Raw genomic sequence first — 16702 nt, forward strand, 5'->3', positions numbered from 1 at the left:
TGCCAGGTTTACTAATATTTCTGGTGTTGTTAAGTTCACTAATATTTCTGTTGTTGCTAAATTTACTTATATTTCTGATGTTGCTAGGTTCACTGATATTTCTGTAGTTGCTAGGTTCACTAATATTTCTGGTGTTGTTAGGTTCACTAATATTTCTGGTGTTGTTAGGTTCACTAATATTTCTGTAGTTGCTGGGTTTACTTATATTTCTGTTGTTGCTAAATTTACTTATATTTCTGTTGTTGCGGGGTTTACTAATATTTCTGTTGTTGCTAGGTTTACTTATGAAGTTGCTCCGGTATTTACTCTTATGGAGAAATATGTGGTCAACAAAATGCTGGGACTGGCTGGACTTTCCTCGGGCGACGGTATCTTCTGTCCAGGTGATAATACTGCGGATGTATTTACTGGTTCAATAAGAACGAAATCTCTAGCTTTTATGTGAATTTTTGTTTAACGTAAGTGCATAAAACAAATGTCACGTTCGTTTCAAACGTGGTTAGGCATGTATTCATGAATTAATCCATTCAGTTGTTGATTTATCACCATCGTTCCGTTTGATATTTTTCTTCAAACATCGCCCGATTTCGAGAGGACACCCTCTGTCATTAATCCCCATAACAGATAAAATGTGAGAAAATGATGTGAAATAATGGATTAAATGGTCATGCATTTTTGTAGGCAAATTATTCGTACAATAGATCCGAACACACTGTCCGCTGCTTCTTTGAAGTACATTACATTTTAAGAAATACTAATTTCTCAATGACTTTCTTCATTGTAGGAGGATCAATTTCTAACATGTATGGTTTGAACCTAGCTAGGTGTAAACGATTCCCAGAATTCAAAATGGACGGTATGACATCACTTCCGCCTTTGCGCATTCTCGCATCAGAACAGGTATAATCTAAGCCAAATATCACAAATGTTTTAAAAATGCCCTTTATATAAAGAACGTTTATAGAATATACTATCAGACGCTAAAGCAGCTATATTACAACTGAAAGGTAATGGATCCAAGAGACTCAATCGACTTAGATTACTGAGAGATGCAAGTAATCATATATTGTAAAATTTGAAATAACTAGTATTTCAGTGTTGATTGCCTTAGTATGATTATGTAATCATGTACGTACTGTAAAATTCCATGCTTTAACGAGGCTCAATTTTCGTGGTTAAATAAAACTATGTATTTTCGTCGGCACTTGATTTCATGGATAAATCTTCGTAAACATTCACTAGTACTATAATCAAAGCCAGCTTTTATCATTTCGTGGACATGGACTTCACTGTTTAGAGTAACCACGAATTTAATGAAAATAAAAACTTCGCGGGGAAAGTGCTTTTACTGCAACTCCTGCAATATATAATAGGAAGATGGGATGTTTGATAACTCAGTTGACAGCAGTTGTCTCCCATGTATAATTGTAACCATGTTTTTGTATGGGTTACTTAGAATAATTGCTCCCCTGACGTGTTGGTGATTCTCTTCAGGCTCACTTCAGCATAAAGAAGGGCGCGGCATTTTTAGGCTTCGGTACAAAGAGTGTTGTACCTGTGAAATGTGACGTAAGAGGTAGAATGTTGACGTCAGAACTGGAGAAGAATATACAAATGATTAAGTCCAAGGTAATTTTTTACACCATATTTTATTATAGATCTGGAGTGAACTGGCAGTCTTTGATTCTAACAATTAAAATATAATAGTACTGGTATCCAGGAACGACTCTACACAAATAACCACTATTGGATCATAGCTATCTAAAATAGAAATCTTGACATCTTTTGATCGAACTGTTCTACTGTTGCGTAGGGAGAAGAACCAGTGTGCGTCGTCGCCACTTCCGGTACGACCGTCCTCGGTGCGTTTGATCCCCTATGCGAAATAGCTGATATCTGTGATGAGCACAAACTTTGGATGCACGTTGATTCAGCTTGGGGTGGTGCAGTTCTATTATCAAAGAAACATCGGGAACTGATGTCTGGCATCGAAAGGTAAATCAACAAGAGATGAAAGAGAACCAACTGACGATGTAGTACGCTTAGAAAATCATTACTGGTTTTACAATTGACTGTGTCGTACACTTAAAAATCATTACTGGTTTTTTCACCTTAAAGCTCTACTCGTTTTAGTTCCTTTATCTACAAGAGGTGTTGCCAGCATCAGATGTGAACTATTCAAATCATCAGACATCCGCTGTCCGTTCTTCCGTCATTTCAAAGAACAAATAAAGATAAAGCAGTGATTGGTACACAGACAAGTACTGTTTATAGTTCATCAGGTACACAAGTTATACTGAAATTCGTTTTTTGTTTTCTCTTCCTTATTACTTTTTCAGAGCCGACTCTCTAACATGGAACCCTCACAAAATGATGGGTGCCCTCAACCAGTGTTCAGTGTTCCTAACAAGACACAAGGTAAATCACAGTTTTGTCATCCTTCCCGAGTTGCATCTGTAATGATACAAAACTAGCATTAACAGTTTTTTCTACCATAACCTGCGTATGTTATCTCACGCCCAGACTATTCATTAAACACCATATCCATTGTTTATTCATACGCATAATACACACGTGTATTATTGGTGACAGCCAAATCTATTGGACGAGGCATTGACATTTGACCCAACAATGATCTGTGACCCCGAACAACTTTCGCCACGTGCGATTGTTTTTATCGTCTGCTGTCCATCATCAACATGGCTGACAGTGACGATCAGTTATTCTTGCCGGCGGTCAAAATCGGTGAAACTGCAAAACTGTGTGGAGGGGGAAAGGGGATAGTAATTGGTAAATGCCGTAATTTTGGTTTCCCAACCTTTGATATTGTGATGTACAGTTCTGATGAAAGTGATCAGAAGTTCTCGAAATTACACGCCATCTTAATCGTGTCTGCATTCACATTTTCCCGCGAAGAAGCACTAGTCTTATACGCAATAAAATCTAGTTCCAAATTATTTTTTTTTTTGAAAGATAAACAATTTGTGTAATTTTGTAACGTGTTTCAATGAACTAATGTTACGGCATGTTTCCAAACAATATTACTGAATAAATAAGTCTTTTGCATCAAAAATAGCGATTTTGTCTCTTTTTGCATATCAATGAGCCAATCAGACAACATACGATGTATTCTTCCGCGAAAGTGCCCAGTCAATGGGGGCGAAACAATGTTTTACATAATACATATATTTTTACGTTAAAAGGTTATGGTAGAAAGAAGTTCTACAACTCGTGACAGTTGATTATCATCGTTATCAAACTCTCGTTAGTTAATTTTCAAATTTAGAAAAGACACTCGACAAAGCCTCGTGTCTTTTCTAAATTTGAAAATTAACTAACTCGAGTTAGATAACGATGATAATCAACTGCCACTAGTTGTAGAACCTCTATATCAATAAAGATAAATGGGAATATCACTGCTTGGGTCATTAAGTCAACACCACTATGTCTTAATGGTTGTGCTTGGAGTATTTTGATTTTTGGACGTCAAAATTGTGTCCGATTTAGGCCAACATAAAACAATGGTGGACTATTGATTGATTTCGTACCATTTATTGATTTTATATATACAACGAATACTAAATCGATTGTCAACGTGTTTACGTGTGGGAGTTGATTCGATATTCTAGGGTTCGTTCCCACCGTCACCATTTTCTTCCAAGATTAAGATCACAGACTAGTTTTACGGTCGTCATATTATGATCTTTGTGCGATATGGAACTGTACGTTTTTCATGCTCCTAAGTATTATTGATCATTCCGTTGTCAGTTACCTTGCTCTCATTTGGGAACATGGCATTACTTACTTTACATGACCAAGGTGTCATCGATGAAGCAGAAGACGCAAACCCTTCTGAAACGTCTGGCCTTATTCTCCTTGTACTTATTCAGTAGTGTCCTGTTACCATTTTTATATTTTGACCTAGTGTTATCGAATTTGTGTTTGGATTATGCTTCTGCTAACCTGTCAATATTTTCTTTCCTGTTTTTGTCTACTTCTATCTTTCAGTTTCAGACATGATACTTCTACATATATATTTTCATTTATTCTAAATTTGTTCAATATCGCAACATATTGATGTATTTACAAACAAGTTGAAATCACACTCAATACAGTCGCTTTTAACTGAAGTTTTAAAGTTAATCTCCAAATCTAGTGCATGCGATCACTTGCGTTTAAAAACATTATACAAAAAAAACAGGAGTCGTTTCAAAGAGAAAGAATAAGCGTTTCCTGTAGGCTATCACCTTTTTACAACAGGATATGCTGACGAAGAGTCATTCTACTGGAGCAGAATATCTGTTCCAACCTGACAAGTGTTACGACGTGACATTTGACACAGGGGACAAATCTGTCCAATGTGGCCGTAAAGTGGATGTTCTCAAACTCTGGGTCATGTGGAAATCTAAGGGAGATAAACAGCTGGAAAAGGCCGTAGACAACGCCCTAGATTGTGCAAAGTTTGTATAAAACATCGTTTATTACGTAAAAGTTTTATCATTCCATTTGTCATATTTTGCCCTAGTTGTATTGACTTTGAGCTTGGCTTTTGATTAGGGTGGTATGTTGGTACTTTCCTGTTGTTGCACATCGTTATTACCTGGAAAGCGGAATGAAATGCATGTTTGTTTTTTTTTTTAAATTACACGGGTAGAAGTCTCTTAATGTATAACAAGCATTTCCACAGAAATCAAAAATTTTTGTAAAAATATTCGGGGATATGTGGTGATTTGAAATTGTGTCTAAGAAGAAATACAAACAAATATTCCGATGTAACTCACATTAATAGCAATGACATACAGTCTTTTATATGAAAATGCCACTGTAGTTTATACAATGCATTGATATCAGTAATTCCCAGTTACTTTTAACTTACCATTTCACTTGTAAGACTTTCGATTACAAGAACTCTGCTCGTGATTTCATTTAATGGGTGTCCCTCAATCATATTGGTGCTTTTATAGTCGGCACTCAAGAAGTAATCACCGAAGCTATTTTGATAGTAGAAGTTTAGAATTGATTTTTTAACATAAAGAGCCCATTGACTTACTGCAAGATGACGTTCATTTGTGTTTTATCCTGTGAAACTGCAGGCAGTCGTCTCTTCCGGTCGGCTTTAGTCCCTTTGGTTTTCCAAAACCTGTATGACCTGTATGAATTGTGCTGTCCAGAATTATGCACTGATGTCATCTTAAAATCATAAGGTCCTTAGGACCACTGACTGATCCTTGAAGGACAAAACAGCTGAAGGATGCAGTTCCATTCTAATTAATAATGAATTGTTATTGAAAGACACGAGCTTCTTCTTACAAGTCTTGTATTATGTAAGCTGTGTTACACAAAAGGACTTTGTGGAAGCTGATTGGTGGACAAAGAAATCAGGCTTTTTATGTTTGCAAATCACGTTTCGGTTAAATCTTCAATATTTTGTCCAACTTAGTCATACTGTCGAAATTTTAAAATATCATTCAGTTAATGTATTGAATTCTATTTTCTCAAATACCAATATTTCTTGATATAAATGAAAGAAATAGGACCTATCACTGATACCGTTGCTATGTTTCAGGTATCTCGCCAATAGAATGGCCGATACAGAGGGCTTCCGTCTGCTTCTCCAGGTACGGTATCAGTCACTTCCTACGCCAGCCAATATAGTAATAATGTACAGCATTAAATATCAAATAATGCGTGAAATATCCCAGTGATAAAGCAGTAACTATCTAACATCGGAATGATTAACAATACTAGTCGAAGTTGTTGATAGGCAGAGACCGAAAGTAACAAAAACCATAGGAAAGTTGTTTAATAAAAGGATAATATATATTCAACACTTCTATAATAAAAGAATTTCCAATATCATCAGCAATTTTCACTTATCTTTTAGCCTGAGTTTACCAATATTTGTTTTTGGTATATTCCACCGAGCATGCGCAATGAAAAGGAAGATGAAGGCTGGAAAACGCGTTTATCAAAGGTAATTATCGCATTTTTTATCTGTGTGGGTAGCATGGGTGTGGAATTAAAAAGAATTAATCTTGCTCCAATAACGATGTCAATAACTGTGTATATCCGTGTGTATGTATGTGTGTGTGTGTGTTTGTGTGTGTGTGTGTGTGTGTGTGTGTGTGTGTGTGTGGGTGTGTGTGTGTGTGTGTGTGTGTGTGTGTGTGTGTGTGTGTGTGTGTGTATGGGGGTGGGGGGGGGGGTCGTTGGTGTGTGATGATGCTGTGTGTGCATATGTGTGTGTGTGTGTGGAGGGGGGCTAGATGTGCGTTGGTGGATGATGGTCCTGTGTGTATACGTGTGTGTGTGTGGGGGGGGGATTGGCGTGGGTTACAGGGTTTGGTATTATGGAAATATTCGAGTTTTTCCAAATACAAATACAAAAAAGAGAATGTTCTCAGTATTAGGAGAACAAATAATGTCGTGATGTCATCAAGTTTTCGAAGTTATATTAAATATGTCTTCTTAAACTAAAGTGAATGACACCCATACTTAGTGTCCCTAGATCATACCACATGTCAACCGGATGCAATTTACGCTAGATAATTAAAAATGCAATAAACGGATTAAAAAAGACTGTTGGAACCACGCATATAGATTAACATCATGCACAGAAAGGAACGGAGATAAATTGATAAATACCACTGACTAAAACAAAGCTTTACAAACTACACAAAAACCTCAAAAGTGTATCGAAATTCAGCAGACCGTAACGGACTTATCACGTTCGACTTTTTAACGGCGATTAGGAATATAGGGACAAAGAGAACACTACGTTTGAGTGCTTTGTTTATGTGACAACCCAGGCTTGCCATGAAAATCACACTTGGCTTCGTTTTGAAGACGTGTTGAAATCCTGCTTTTGTATTCTATATATACAACAGGAAAAAATCTTAGACGCGGTGTTTCATACCATTAATTTCAAAACATATCAGAACATAGTAGTCGTTCGCCAAGAGTTACGTCCCCTTCACATCTCCGTCGTAACAGGCTTCCCATTAGAAAGATACGACATTTGGCATGTTTTTATTAAAGTTAAGGTACAAATGGTTGTTGCTACATCTGTTACATTTCGTGACAACGACACAAGGATGTTTTATGCATGCTCCAGTAGTTATAATGAAAAGCAATCAAAGGAAACATCCGTAAAATTACTCGAGTTCATCTTGCAGCTTGCTGCTATTACAACGTGAAACACCATGGCGGACGAACGGGTTTCCCCAAGTTCAATATAGGTTGCTATAAATATTTATCCAATAAGCTATTACGCTCGATATGACGCATTAGGGATTTAATCCCATCTGTCAAATGAAATTGGTCAACAGAAAATCTATTTTAAGCCCGTAATTACCGGCATGACGATGCAGTGTTGATGCAAATAGACGCCTTCAGAAATAGTTCCGGGCCAAGGAAAAACGGACCAATGACAACAAAATTGAAACAGTAACTTTATTAACAACAATAAATTGACATTCCTTGTCAAATAAAGCATATATCAAAACTAGATATACATATATCCATTATCAAAAGCCATCACTCCACAACTATTTTTTTTATTTAAAACGAAGTCAGAAACACTTGCATATTTATATGTAGCCACAATGGCTTGTCTAGATAATTAAGATAATAAAAATAATTTCGAAAAGTCCCTGTGATTTTGCTACTTCTGGTTATTAATTTTGTAAATATGCCTTTTTTTCTCACATGATGTACAAAATATTGCCCCATTAGGATATTCTGACAAGGTGAAGTTAACGACGCCATCAAAAGACCATGGCTGCAATAGTAATAATGGTATTGACTTATCTGCAAATAAATTGGCAACCATACAACTTAATGCTAGAATCACTGTAATTCCTCCACCAGTATGAGTGATTTACATTATTCTGATAGTGTAACAAACAAGCTCTGTCCCGTCAGTTTATCCTAATAGGGATCTATGAAGGTATAATGGAATGCTGACAATATTCATATATTGAACAATCATTTTAATTTGTCACACGAAAAAAAAAAAAAAAAAACAAGAGCCTGTTTCAGGTCACGAAATACGCCTGTGATTTTGTCTGACTATCACCTACACTATTTATGCTGTATATAATATATTGCATTTGTTTCAATGGTAATTGCGTAATACTTTGCAAAGTTATTGCACCGACATTGAAAAGGTTACAGACATTAATGGGCCGTAACTCTAAAAATTGTGGATCAAAAATCATGGAAATCAAACTCAATCTAGCTTTGATTGTACTTAAGCTTGCAATGAAAGTTAAAAGAAATCTGTTAAGGCTTAATAAATTCCAAAATCGCTGGGACATTGAAATGTTTACGAACAGAGGGACATACGGACGGAAGATGGACGGATGGAAGACGAGAATACCATAATATGTCCTGTCATTTGACGGATGTATAAAATACATAAATATCAAACAAAAAAAAAGAAGTAAATAAATGTAAAGATCATAAATCTAAAATAATAAGCAAAATCACTTGAGGTACGCATATTGTGCATAAAAATACATTGAAAAATTAATTTAAGATTAGAAACAAGAGGCCCATGGGCCTTATCGGTCACCTTAGAATCAATCACTTCACAAGCAATGGTAAGAACTGACAGTATTTCTGATATTGATTTACATTTATTATTAACAGCTAATAGTTGTCTGCTGTTTAAAGAATTATAAAAAAAATCATCACATGTTTTGTTTTTTATTTGTCTATTTCATTATATCTAGGAACATTTATCTTATAGTGATATAGTGACAGCTGTCAGTTGCTCACTTATTATGAGTCCATACTAGTTTATGGAGAAATTACTGAAATTAGCATGTCTATGTGTGCTTGATGATGAAGATAATGATGTTGACTGTGTCTAAGAATCTGCAGCATCCTTATGCATGGAAGTTAAAGTGTGTGAATAAGCTGATAATGAGGATGTGTGATGCTGCTGTGTGATGCTGCTGATGTTGGTATATATGATGATGTTGAGGTGTGACGATGCTGATTTGGTATGTGATAATGCGGATGTGTAATGCTGCTGAAGTGTGATGATGCTAATGTTGATAGGTGACCATAATGATGCTGATGGTATGTGATGATGCTAATGTGTGACGAGGATGATGATTGTATATGATGACGTTGATGTCAGATGCTGATGTTGTTTGTATATGTAACAATGCTGGAGTGCTAGTATGGCTGCAAGTTATAAATATATGTTTAGAGTGATTGTGTTACATAGTGTCTATGATAGTTAAGATATAGTGTGCAACTCAAAATGCTGTGTGTTTAGTGGTGGAAATGATGCATGACTATAATCTGTAAGTGTGTGACGATGGGAGTTACAAACTGATAGTATATATGAATCTATTTATTCCTCGATAAATAAAAAATAAACAAATATATATAAATAAATAAAAATAAAATTGATATTATCCCTGTTAATAATTAACATTTAAAATTACTTTTGCTAAATGATTCTCTTGGCATGTTTAAATGGGTTAAAATTTCCCTTGCACCGGTTGCAGTGCGCTTCCATAAAATTCTACAACGATACTACGCGATCTCTAAAAACTACAGCTCAAGCACCATTTCATCAATTAAATAATATTAATATAATACAAAAAGAACTATTACCTACGCATAAGAACTCACCACAGTTCCCCTGTAAGCAATTTCTTTCCGTGAGGTGCGCATAATACCCGCCATGCTTACATAAAAATAAAATCAAGTAGGAAAGCTCCGTGCGGGGAGGTAACTCTGCACGAACGTCAAAAATATTCTGATATGGACTAATAAATATAAACTTGACGCAGTAGTTGAATACATCACGCCAGTTCTAGGTAAAAACGAAAGATATTCTATTGTCAGTTTGGGGAGATAAGAAACATATTTGTGAAATAATTACCCGCAGTGAAACGTAAATCAAAACTACAGTTATCGAAACGTTTTTTTCCTCACAGAAAAATCTTAGGATAGAAGAAAATGATGTATCATTTTGATTTATTTCTAGACCAATCGTCTCAAGGAGAAACGTGTGTGATATTGTGAGACTTGATTTTGTTCATTTTTTTTTTTTTTCGTTATGAAAGAAAAAAAAAACGGTCAAAGGTGACTAAATATTATTTGAGTATTACAGAAAGGATTATAACAAATGTATATTTTATAACCCGATGTGTGTTTAAGACTAATCCTTGGATTAGCCTTATTCGCGACCTACAAACACCTAACACAATCGACTGTACTTTAAGACGACTATGACATATATCGTTTTTATTTCGACGTGGACCAAATCGAACCTCGATGTTTTCAAGTGATCCCTGTCAAAATATGTTTACGTACTTAGCGTGATTAAACCATGCTTAAAAGGACTATAAAACAACACACTAACACAATACATGATAGTGTAGTTCCTGTTATCTAGGCGAATACAGAAAGGATTTAGCTCTAAAAGGTCAAAGGTCAATATGTTTTATTATCTTATCTTTTATATACAACACAGCTTGGCGTTGCCACTTTAAATCCAGTTTCGTCAGATCGGAAACTGACTAAGTTACATCTCTCTCACTTAGTGTATACAACACACATCGAGATAATCCTGTGGTAACAAAGTTTGTACTATTTACCAACGAAATACTGATTCCATCAACTAATCAATAACATTTGTTATCCTCTCCCAATAATAGTTATCTTTGAACCTAACCATTCGCGGTCCCCATCGGCTGTCCAGCTTATCACTATATCGTCACTATGTACGAAGGGAAGTAACTCTAGCAGTACGTGATGCACCGAACAAGCATTATCATATTCAGATTAAATGCTGAACATCTCTCTATAAATCTCTACTCTACAATGGACAGTAAAGGTCTTTAATGTGACATTGACAGGCAAACATCTACCGTACATTGACAGGTGAACATCTACAATACATTGACAGGTAAACATCTACAGTACATTGACAGGTAAACATCTACAGTACATTGACAGGTAAACATCTACAGTACATTGACAGGTAAACATCTTCATTACATTGACAGGTAAACATCTACCGTACATTGACAGGTAAACATCTTCATTACATTGACAGTTAAACATCTACAGGACATTGACAGGTAAACATCTTCATTACATTGACAGGTAAACATCTACCGTATATTGACAGGTAAACATCTTCATTACATTGACAGGTAAACATCTACGGTACATTGACAGGTAAACATCTACGGTACATTGACAGGTTGACATCTACAGTACATTGACAGGTAAACATCTACAGGACATTGACAGGTAAACATCTACCGTACATTGACAGGTAAACATCTACCGTACATTGACAGGTTAACATCTACAGTACATTGACAGGTAAACATCTACAGGACATTGACAGGTAAACATCTACAGTACATTGACAGGTTGACATCTACAGTACATTGACATGTAAACATCTACAGGACATTGACAGGTAAACATCTACCGTACATAGATAGGTTAACATCTACAGTACATTGACAGGTAAACATCTACAGGACATTGACAGGTAAACATCTACGGTACATTGACAGTTCAACATCTACAGTACATTGACAGGTAAACATCTACAGTACATTGACAGGTAAACATCTACAGTACATTGACAGATAAACATCTACAGTACTTTGACAGATAAACATCTAACGTACATTGACAGGTAAACATCTACAGTGCATTGACAGGTAAACATCTACAGGACATTGACAGATAAACATCTTCATTACTTTGACAGGTAAGAAATTCTGCTGATTAACATCTTCAACATTTTACTGACAGGTAATCGTTTCCGATGTTTTCCAGTCATGTTTATTGATCTATCTATTTATTTTGACAGGAGAACATCTCTCTTATTTCATCTACCAATAATCATTATTAACGTGAATAAGATTTTAAACGTTAAATAATAAGAATATATGGACAGTAAGATCTACACTCACCTTAGGATATTCGAATTGGTATCGGAGAATTCCTTTCTGTGACAGGAAACAAAATCTTGTGATAAAATGCCAGTCCTGTAAAGAGAAAAAACATTTATAAAATGATTAAAATCATCATAGTGATACTATGTCAGCGATTTTACAGTAATTAGAAAGATACATAGTTTTATTTACTTGTGCAAACATGCCTTGCCCCGCCCATCCTTCCCATTTCGCGCCAACCCACACAAAAAACAAATAGAAACTGATCTACATTATGTATGTAAGGACAACTACAGACTGGATTGTATACGGCGGTATAGTAAGATCTAGGGACACTTACATTTATCTATCTGCCGCATAAAAATACGTACATGTATATGTATCTTAAAAGACAAACGAATGACTATAGATTCCCGTAAACAATTATAAAGGCTTTCAATAATTTTTAAAAATCACACAATCAAATCAAAAGGGTATAGAGAGAGAACAAGGACTGTTTAAGGACTGACGGACGGACCAAGGACCACGGACACACTGCGATTTGGAAATACAATATCTGATGATGGTGGGCTTAAATCAGACATATACAATCGATCTATATATATATCTCAAACTCCTTGATAATAATCAGTAAACAATACTATATAAATCGCTTTCGATCATCAAGATTATACAATACCATCCAAAATACAATAGCAAGTCATCGTGGACTTTGCAAATACTTTTAACGCAACAAACATTGTCGACTTGTCAAAACAAATGTAATTCAAACTCCAGTCAGATGAAAATTTGGCATAATAGGGATGAACCCTGGAAACCCCGGTAGTAACACTTACAAGGAAAAGCTCATACGAAATACTCATAACATTCCAGTCTATTTGTCAATGATAATATTTTTTAAAAAGTAAAAAAATACGAAATCGAACTCAGGTCGCTTTCATTTTACTAAAGCTAAGCTAACATTTTTTTCAATTAATCAAACGTTGAATTCTAATTAAGTACGCCTTAACTCAAATATTTCAAACGTTGTGGTATTATTTTAACGTCCTTGTATTTACACAGATCCCGATGAATCATACCCAATAATAGGTATTTCATACTGGAATGAAAAACGTTTAACGAACCCAGTTTAGGTACCAATGTCCTTTAGACGCTTGTAAGTACGACCTGAGTCAGTAGGCCAAACACGTAATAATAGGATTATGAGTGGATTACAGTACCTGTATACCAGGGGTTCTAACTTATAGGATCACAACACAAAGAAAGAATTAATCGATATCACTAAACAAGTTATGTACCATTGACAGGTCACGATCTTTACACAGTACCCCTAAATAGTTTATGAGTAAATAAGAAACGGTGTGACGAAAACAAAACATGAACAAAACATAACCAGATATTTATATATATCATTCAAATGTTGAAAAATATTTAAGAAATCATGTTTATATAGAAACAATTATAGATTTTAACCAAGGTTTAAAATCGCGAACGTTACGGTATTTATCGATGTAAATTATTTTAAGCCGTGGTTGATATGATCATAATCATAGGATTATGGACTTACAAGGTTTTTTTTGGAAGTTACAGGCCGAGACGATAATGGTGTCAATAACATTACAAATGGTTTGCCATTGATTTTATGAAATCACAAAAGTACACAAGTGATTTTAGCTGCGGTTTAGTTTTTAAAAAAGTATGAACGGATCGATAAAACTTAGATCCAAACTACACGTAATGATTATGGTCCAGAGACAAATGCGAATGACTACTCTTATCATTATTATTATTATTACATTCTTAACGGCCCGTCAGCACATAAAAGGTCATTAGGGTCATCAAACGGTAAAACACACGGCGATCCAAAAGGAAATAACATTAAACAAACCAAAAGGTAAAAGACAAATGTTAACAATCTTAAATGGGTATGTTAACACAAAAGATTAAAATGGTACGTCATAGTCTATTATATAGACCAACATCTTTCAGTTAATGTCGAATTTTACAAATCTCAACAGTTTCAATAAGGAGTTTTAGACATGTAATGTTACTATAAAAACGTTCTCGAGTAGACAGAAGGTCACTGCAGTCCAATAAAAAAAGACTACTAGAATAAAAAAAAAACATATATATATATATATATATATATATATATATATACAACACACCAACTATATATACATATATATATATATACAAAAAACAATATGTATACATTCCTAAACGAAACAAAATAAGTTGACAGAATATTGATTTCGAAACCAAATATTTGGTCATTTGAAAATAAATGAAATTCAACGACAGATGTTCGTTATACAGAAGTTTTAATGGACATTTTAAAGAGTGTTATCCAAAGTGAAATGTTAAATAGTAAATAATACCACGCGTCAATAAACATATATTAACGTAATAACCTAATACTGCCTCTGACGGACACTGGTCAAACAGCGGTCAGTACTCATACAACCAGGTTTAACTTAATGATTAAATATTTATGTCAATATTATCACAATACTACATACATTTCTGGTGTCTTTCCTGACTGTATCACACTCGGACACATTTTATTCTAGGCATATTTGCATTCTGGAATATATTCTCCCTGTTTAGGTCCCTACTTCTTTGACTTTATTCCTCCAGAAATGAAGAGTACATTACAAATTTAAGACAAAGAATCAGAAAATTAATACAAATATATAAGGTACATACAATATTAATGACAATAGGAGAGAAAATAGCCATGGAAAAATATATGAAATGGGAAAATAATTTAGAGACAATAATACAAAATATATATATATATAAGAAGTATTCCAATTGAATGCAAATAAGAACATATACAGATTCACTGAAAAGTGAAATCAACAGCTTTAAACCTACCTGAGAGGCAATAATATATTCTCCCTGTTTAGGTCCCTAGTGATGTTAACTTACCTCAAGAGAGGTACCTCCTATTACATACATTCTCCATAACTTTGTCTAGGTCCCTAGGGATGCTCATACCAACCTACCTAGAAGGGAAAGCAGACTCATTCAAAAACTAGTGTAAATACTCTTCTAAACCAAAATTTATGAATTATAGACCAGATGTCGTATATGACTCCCTTAACACTTTTAAATATTTATGTCAATATTATCACAATACTACATACATTTCTGGTGTCTTTCCTGACTGTATTACACTCGGACACATTTTATTATAGGCATATTTGCATTCTGGAATATATTCTCCCTGTTTAGGTCCCTAGGGATGTAACCTACCTGAGAGGTAATATATTCTCCCTGTTTAGGTCCCTAGGGATGTAAACCTACCTGAGAGGTAATATATTCTCCCTGTTTAGGTCCCTAGGGATGTAAACTTACCTGAGAGGTAATATATTCTCTCTGTTTAGGTCCCTAGGGATGTAACCTACCTTAGAGGTAACATATTCTCTCTGTTTAGGTCCCTAGGGATGTAAACCTACCTGAGAGGGAATATATTCTCTCTGTTTAGGTCCCTAAGGATGTTAACTTACCTGAAAGGTAATATATTCTCCCTGTTTAGGTCCCTAGTGATGTTAACTTACCTGAGAGGTAATATATTCTCTCTGTTTAAGTCCCTAAGGATGTTAACTTACCTGAAAGGTAATACATTCTCCCTGTTTAGGTCCCTAGGGATGTAAACTTACCTGAGAGGTAATATATTCTCTCTGTTTAAGTCCCTAGGGATGTAAATTTACCTGAGAGGGAATATATTCTCCCTGTTTAGGTCCCTAGGGATGTAAACTTACCTGAGAGGTAATAAAATACCCCTGTTTGGGTCCCTTGGGATGTAAACTTACCTGAGAAGTAGTAAGGGTTCCGTCAACCCTCTTCTCTAAAGTCGGCTGCCACAATAAGGACAGAACGAATAAACATATCCATCCTGTCATTTTGAAACCATACAAAAAATCTCTTGGTCACAGGAATCACCAGGTCCCGGAACAACAACATCCACAGGACCCTCTGATATTAGAAGGAACTTTTCATTGAAATTCCGGTCCTTTAGGTTTCAGAATTCCATCGAGAACGACTTAAAGTTCGTCCTCAATATACTGAAGGGATCTCGATGTCCGGCCAGTTTCTGTAGAGCATATACATATACACAGTACTTGCGGTTCTCCTTGTTCTAAGGTCCTCAACACCCTAAACTAGTGTTTCTAAGGAATATTAGAATATTAGGTATTTCAGCAACATATCTTAGGGATCCTGTGGTCCCAGAGTTTTCAGAAGGTCTGTCGCAGTCGGCCCCGGTATCGAGCGTTAATAGAAACTAGTGCCATAGATAGCCTGACAAGTCTATTGGTACGGTGTCACAAAAGCACTGTGTATATAAGGTTTATCGAGTCGGGTATATTGGGTTCTAGGTGGATTAAAATCGATTCTGTGTAACAATGGTTAGTGAATAAGTCCTGTATTGTAAATGTATAATCATATGCTTTTATATAAGTATAGAAACAGGCACCATAAAATTGCGTATGTTTACAAAGCTTTCAACGTCTGTATCTTTTATGGCCGCCGTGCTAATTAGGAAATATTCTATGCTTGTGTGAGTTAGGAGTAGACGGAGGTGCTTGATGCATGTTTGTATCCCGAATTTTCCTCATCATTTTGTTTCTTCTTCAAAATGAATTACATATGTACCCGCCTGGATTGACTATGATTTGCTCGGCGGATGTCGTCGAGGAATCGTAAAACGCTTGTCCTTCCGGAACACCTGTTTTATTTTCCTCGTGATT

General features: G+C 35.3%; 1 protein-coding gene across 1 annotated transcript; it reads left to right on the top strand.

The window, feature by feature from the left end:
* Positions 1–276: 276 nt before the first annotated feature.
* LOC132557096 (cysteine sulfinic acid decarboxylase-like) lies at positions 277–10039 on the top strand (the record flags this gene model as incomplete). The annotated part of the gene is made up of 9 exons (XM_060221585.1): positions 277–383; positions 785–900; positions 1495–1629; positions 1814–1995; positions 2340–2418; positions 4261–4460; positions 5567–5618; positions 5885–5974; positions 10010–10039. Coding segments are annotated over 9 exons (991 nt in total), but the record flags the coding sequence as incomplete, so codon positions are not given.
* Between the last annotated feature and the right edge of the window lie 6663 nt (positions 10040–16702).

This window comes from Ylistrum balloti, unplaced genomic scaffold (assembly GCF_031769215.1).
Source record: "Ylistrum balloti isolate Yb309-2 unplaced genomic scaffold, AGI_CSIRO_Ybal_v1 Utg370622, whole genome shotgun sequence".
NCBI classification, from domain to species: Eukaryota; Metazoa; Mollusca; class Bivalvia; order Pectinida; family Pectinidae; genus Ylistrum; species Ylistrum balloti.